Source organism: Apis mellifera, linkage group LG11, assembly GCF_003254395.2.
Source record: "Apis mellifera strain DH4 linkage group LG11, Amel_HAv3.1, whole genome shotgun sequence".
Taxonomy (NCBI): Eukaryota; Metazoa; Arthropoda; class Insecta; order Hymenoptera; family Apidae; genus Apis; species Apis mellifera.
In genome coordinates this window covers 6,537,211-6,544,610 of record NC_037648.1, presented here as the reverse complement: position 1 = coordinate 6,544,610, position 7,400 = coordinate 6,537,211, and the positions used below count along the sequence as shown (strand labels likewise).

The 7,400-nt window shown below is 15.6% G+C and overlaps 1 protein-coding gene across 1 annotated transcript; it reads left to right on the top strand.

Moving 5' to 3' along the window:
- Positions 1-2,019: 2,019 nt before the first annotated feature.
- LOC107965751 lies at positions 2,020-5,102 on the top strand. The gene is made up of 4 exons (XM_026443879.1): positions 2,020-2,228; positions 2,613-2,791; positions 4,278-4,464; positions 5,023-5,102. Exons 1-4 carry the CDS (start codon positions 2,151-2,153, stop codon positions 5,062-5,064), a joined length of 486 nt encoding a protein of 161 aa, XP_026299664.1. The 5' UTR covers positions 2,020-2,150; the 3' UTR covers positions 5,065-5,102.
- The last annotated feature ends 2,298 nt before the right edge of the window (positions 5,103-7,400 follow it).

The window sequence follows — 7,400 nt, the reverse complement described above, 5'->3', positions numbered from 1 at the left end:
TAAAATTATCAAAAATTGTTAATTAAAATTATCAAAATAATATTATAATCACAATTATTGTTTCTTTATTAAAAAAAAAAAAAAAAACTAATTTTACTTATAATTTATAATTCATAATTATAATTAAAATCAATTATTGGAATAAAATAAAAAAAATTAATACGCACAGAAAAATAAAAAAAAATATTAATGTAATTAATTAAAATTATTTTGAAGGAAAATAGTGAAAGTGTATTATGTATTGAAATTTAAAGTAAAAATCTCAGGTTTTGATGATTGGATACAGTTTTAAGCAAATAAATAAGGAACAAAGAAAATCTTTAAAGACAACTTTGTCCAATCTAGTAAAATGCATTATAGAATTAAAAATGTTGCTAATTGAATTTATGCCCAATTAAGGTTGTACATACTTTAAGAGGACTTTTTATATGTAAAATTACAGTATATTCTAATTCAAACATTATTATTAATTTAAAAGTTAAATAATAATTATCCTATCATATAAAATACATTCTTAAAAATAATTTTATTAATAAATAATGATTTTTTATTCTTTAATTATACTATTAAATTATACTATTTTTCACAAGATGTTAAAAAAAAATAAAAATCATGATTTTATTTATTCTGCTATATTTATATATGTATGTATGTATGTATGTATATATATATGTATGTATGTATGTATGTATGTATGTATGTATGTATGTATGTATGTATGTATGTATGTATGTATGTATGTATGTATGTATGTATGTATGTATGATGTATGTATGTATGTATGTATGAGAAATGTAAATTATTTGTTTTAACGAATGTAAATTATTCGTTATTTATCTTTGTTGTTTATGACTTTAAATTGTTATGATTAGTTTTTTTTTAGTATGTAGTTAGGTATAAATATAAATGAAATGAAAAAATTTAAATCACATTGAATACAATAATGACAAATCTAATAATGAAAGAAATAAAGAAAATTAGTTTTAGAAAAAAATATGATATCAAATTATTTTTATACCTTTTCATTATTTTTTTCAATTTTATGATGTATTTAATCTGCAAATTATTTCAGAAATTCATTATCTAAGAAATAAAATTAATATTTGCAGAAAATTATCTATATAACAAAAAAATATAAAATTTATATTTATAAATTATTTATAATTGCAGAAATGTTAATATTAAAATGTAAATAATTAAAAAATATTAAATTTTTAATTAATAATTAAATAATTAATATTCCTAATACCCCTACAATTTTATATATTTATTTTTTCATAACCCTCTGTTGATATTGTATATTGTAATTTAGTTATAATTTTTATTATTTAATTTTTATTTGTTTGAATTAAAATATTATCAAGAAATTTTGATATTATTTAATTAGAAAAGAATATTTTTAATATTATCACTAAAATAAATTTTAAAATGTTAAGGAAAAATTTTTATGTACATATTCGATTTATTATGTGAATACTAATAGATATCATAATAATGAACTATATGAAACTATATGCATCAGAAACTATATGCATATGAATAAACAAAATATTTTATATTTATCGCAAGTGACGTAAACATATGTGCTATAGGGATCTATTCTATGATCGATGATGCATACAATTGCGTCACGAACTTTTTTAAGAAATTTAAGATAAAAAAAAATTTTTTTTAATTTTTTCTCTGTATATCTAATTCAAGTATTGAAGCTTGTCATCAGTGTGCATAGCCATATTGGATTTTATTGCATTCTCCACCGTTTTAATCTTTTCTTATAGTTATTAAAAAGTTGATATCTGTCATTGAGAACTCCTTTCAATTTTTGTTGCCGCATTGAAATATTTCAATATAATATGTTAATGTAATAGTACATTTTATTTCGCATTATATTAATATAATGTATATAATAATAATATATTTTATTTCATGATATATAAAATTTTTTTATATTTATTAAAATTTGCAAAATGAATTCATAATAATAAATAAAAATGAAATAATTACTATACATATATTAAATACTATATATATACATATATTAAATAACGAATAATAAGCATAAACTAATATTTAAATAGTCTCACGTATTTGTGAATTGTTAAATGATCATAATACAGTAATTTTTATTAGTGAATTAAATATTTAACAAAATGTCGATATTAGGAATGTATGAATTAACTCATCCTGAATCATTGTCAAATTCTGAACTTAAGAAAATTTTAGAAAATGTAAGCCAAACAGGTTATGTTTTTTGACAATTTTCAATTTGATTAAATTTTAAGAAATTTAATTTTTTATATTAAATCGAAAATATTGAATTACAGATATTTAGTAATGTTGAATGAATATTTAAAGATCTAAATTATTTTGTATTCAATAATTTTATTATTTTCTTTTTATAACAAAGAATGTAAAAAAGTAGTATTGTCAAAATTTTAAATAATTATAATTTTTTTTTTTTAATTATTTTAGGCTTTGATTGAAAAATAAAATTCTTAAAGTATTTCTTAGTTTGATATTAATATTAATATTTATCTTTTATTAATTTATTTATCAAAAAAAAAAACTTTTTATGTACATAATATACTTATTTAAATCTTTTTATTTTATAGAGATGTATTGACTTCAGTGATTATAAAAATTTATCTAGATTTGAATTAATAGAATTATATAAAAGGGTAGCATTACCATTACCTCAAAGACAATCCGAAAATATGCAAAATTCAGGAATAAAAGAACATAATGAAGCAACACATTTTGATAATGAATTGTATAGAAATTCAATTTCATTGTGAGTAAAACATTTGTAAAACTTATTTATTATAAACTAATAAAATATTAAAGTTTCAATTATGATAAATGTATATATGATAAATGATTATGATATATATATTAAAAATATTCATTTCTTATAAATAAGTTATTAATTTTTTAGATGATAAATATTTAATATATTGATTGTTATTTCAATTATATTTAATTAATATAGTTAAGTTTATTTGACTATAGTTTTATTAAAATCTGTAAAATCTTCTATTAAAATTTAGAAACAAAATAAGAGAATATTTACAATTATTAAACTATCATCACATACATATTTTTCTAAAATTTTCAATTTTTACAACATATAAAAAATTATTAATATAAATAAATATAATATACATTAGATTTTTAGCAATCAATATATTGATGATATATTTAAAATAAAATAAAATATTTAAAATAAATTATAAATAATCAATGAAATAGATGATTAAAATGATTATTATTATGTATCATATTTTTAATTCATATATTCATATTTTTATACAATTAACATTAACATTTTTATATAATTTTTTGTTTCGTATAATACTTATTATTTATTTTTTAATCTTAAGATGATTTTTGATTTTATAAATAATCATTCAGAATTCAATTACAATATATTATTTCAGAATTACTATTAGAATTTATTTTGAAAACAACTTAACTAATTTTATATCATTTAGAGCATAAATTATTATATATCACTGTATTATATATCGTAATTTTTTTAATTTAATAGTTTAGTAATAAAAAATAAACTATAATAATATTATGATAACAATGCTATAATAAGAATAATTATATAAATTTTAGTTTTTATGCTATTTTCTTATATTTAATCTTAAAATTTTTATATTATTTAAAATATAAATTCATATTAAATATAAATTTCATATTAATTAAAGTAATTAAAAATAATTTTCACACATAAACTTCTGCATTGTAATATTTTAATATAACTTAGCCTGTATTCAAAAATAAATTATATAGTAATATAGATAAAATCCAAATATAAATTATATAATACTTGATAACAATATCATAATAAAAATAATTGCATAAACTTTGTCCATTCTTTTACTATTTTTATGTATTTAATTTTTAACTTAAACTATTATTAGTCTTTAGTTTTCATTTTTTTTTTTCTTTTTCTTTTTTTTATAATTTTTTTCATTGCTTCTTTTTTTATCTCATATAATTCTTTCATTAGTTTTACAGTTTTATTTCCTTAAAGCATATTATATATTTTTGTCTTTCTTTCCAAATATTCTACACATAATCTTTTCTGTAATATATTTTTGTATTGAAATTTTATTATTAGATTTCTATCCTTATATCTTTTCTTATATGTATCGTAGGAAATTTCCCTCTATGTTCTTATAATTGTTTTGTTTTTTATTTTTTTCTTTTCTTTATTTAATATTTTTGTTTTTTATTTCTAATAAGAATAGTATATAAATTTTTTTTAGGAATGGTACAAATAGTACAAAAATATGTATTAATGAAACAACAAAAATGCCTGAATCTTCTTATATGAGATCAAAATCTTCTACAAATGAAATTAAACAAACTTCTAAGAAAATACGTTTGAATAATTCAAATAATTTTACAAAATGTAATAGTATTGACAAACATGTTAATGATGAAAAATATGATGTAGGTATATTTATTATTAGTTATTTAATTATTTAACTTGATCTTATTTTTTTAAACGATTTCAATTCAATTTTTTATATTATTTATTTTTAAATATTTTTTTCTTTTGATTCTTTGGTCTGAATAACTTACTCTGAATAATTTTATTTTAAAGTATTTATAATTAATTAGATATTTTCAACTTAAAAAGTTATTTATAATTTTGATATATTTTCATATTTTTTTAATTAATTTAATAACATTTCAAATGAAACGTTATTTATATATTTTTGTTATTTATATAAAGAAATCAAATTATAATTTAAATGAATACATTTTTATGTTAAAATTAAAAAAACATATAATAAATCAAATAAAATAGAATATTAGTCTAGTTTAATATAGGAAAATTTAAGTTTGTATTACTTTAAATGTATAGTAGATATATGTGGTACCATAAATGATATAATATTAATAAATGAATCATAGAATTATGTAATATAAAAAATAACAAATATTAGTTAATAAATATAATATATGTATAAAAAATTAACATAAAAATTTTCACATGTTTTGTAGGGAGCACCATCAAAGAAAAAACAGAAAATTACATGGCCATAATTTTGGAAAATGCATATTTATTTATATTATTAATTATTTAATAAAACAAGATCTATAAAATTTTATATAAAATAATTTATATCAACAAAAATATATAAGGTAAATTTTCAAAATATAAATAATTATTTAATAATTATTTTTCTTACATAATATTAATGATCAATTTTATTAGTAAACAATAACATAAAAAGTCCATTATTAATAAATATATTCATATTTGTTGTTGTGTATAAAAATGAGTTTCTATAGTATATAGAATATAGTATATACAATATAGAATAATATATAGTATATATAGTTTAAAAATATTTGAATAATTTTTAAATTATTTATACTTCAATAGTATAAAGAATGTTTTATATTTTCTACATTTTATTTGAATTATAAAATTGTAATATTTAATAAAGTAGAATTATTGAAATTTATTTTATAAAATAATTATCATATAATATATTTTAATTTATAAAAAATAAGTTTTTTATAAATTAATATTTAATAATAATAATAATATTATTATTATTACTTAAATAATAATTTTGTTTGAAACAGATTAAAATAAATATATTCTCTCAGAATTTTTTTATATATTGTTTTTTAATGATTTTCTCAAGAACATATATATATTTTATGTATTCATGATGATTCAAAACATGTAGAAAGTGTGACAGAAATTAATTTGATTATATTAAAATAAGAAGAAAAATTCATATAAATATATGTTAAATATGATTTTGTTTTATAATTTATTTTGTGTTGCAATTTTTTTGTATAAATATATATAAAAGTGAGTATTAACTTAGTTTTTTGTATGATTCAAGTTTCTTGTAAGTATTATATTATAAATGAAATATCTAATATACTTTCAGCAAAGAAAGATATACTAAGATATACTAAATTTTTGATTTTATGAATTTTGATTTCATGAAAATGAAATATCATTTTACAATTATGAAATAAAAATTGGTATGAATTTTATATATAGACTTACGTAATATTGACGAACTAGATGTCTTTATATAGAATGATTTCTAAAAAATTGCCGAATGCTCGAGAGAAACATGTTTCAAAATATATATCGTCTTTGAAATATTCTTTTTTATGAAATTTAATAGATTTGAAAATCTATAATATTATATATGTTTATAGAAAATTGAAGCAATTTTTCTGAAAAGAATATTATAATTAATAAATATTATAATATAAAATAAATTGTAATTCAAAAACAAAATATGAAATATATTTATATATATTTTTTTTTATTATAATATAAATCAATTATTTCCAATATATTCATCTTATACGTAGAAATATATACATTCACAGTCTTATATACAGGATAAACATATGAATATATTATATATATTATAATATTATAATATTATAATATTATCATGTGATAATAAATCGTATGTTTTGTTTATACAAATTACATTGTTTCAAAATTTTGAATTATTCATAAACATATTTTTTATAATTTTTTTTTACAATTTCTTCTTACATTCTTTTTATATAATATTTTTTATATGACACTATTTTACTATGGTATATTTGATATAATAAAAAATTGATATGTAAAAATTATAATATTAATCAATCTATTGATTTCGAAATTATTTTTAACTTTTTTGACAACTTTTAACAATTAATTTAAAAAAAATAAAATCATTATATTCATTTTTTTTTTTTCTATTATATAGTAAGATTTTCATAATTTATAATTATAAATAGTAGGAAAATATATTTTTGAAAAAAAGATTGTATAAAAGAGACTGAATAATATTTTAATAATCTTTTTGTATTACATTCAATGTTCTATTCTTTAATAAAAACAAATATAAATTTTTTAAATTTAAACAAAAAAATAAATTTATGTTAAATGTCTCAAATTTATAGATATATAATTATGAGAGGCATGAGAAAAAAGTTTATTTTGTATAAATTTCACAATAAAAGTAATTTTGTTTAAATAGTTATATCATTATATTATATATATGGCATCATTTAGAATCTAATGAGCATTTATTAAATCTAATGTGCATTTGGTTTCGAACGTGAATATAAAGAATTGCAACAAATATAACTTGCATTTTCATTTTCGTCTATATTCTCAATAGTTCGTGTCATTCTTAAAATCCATAAAATTAACATTAATATATGTACTATATAGCATAACATAAAAATCATAATTAAAATTTGCTGAAATTAGTAAATATTCTGTTAATAATTTTTTTTTCTTTGTTTATAAATATTAAATATTATGATGTTATGAAATTGGATAAAAAAATTATTTTTTTATCATTTTTATTATTTTTATATTTAATTATATATATCTTATA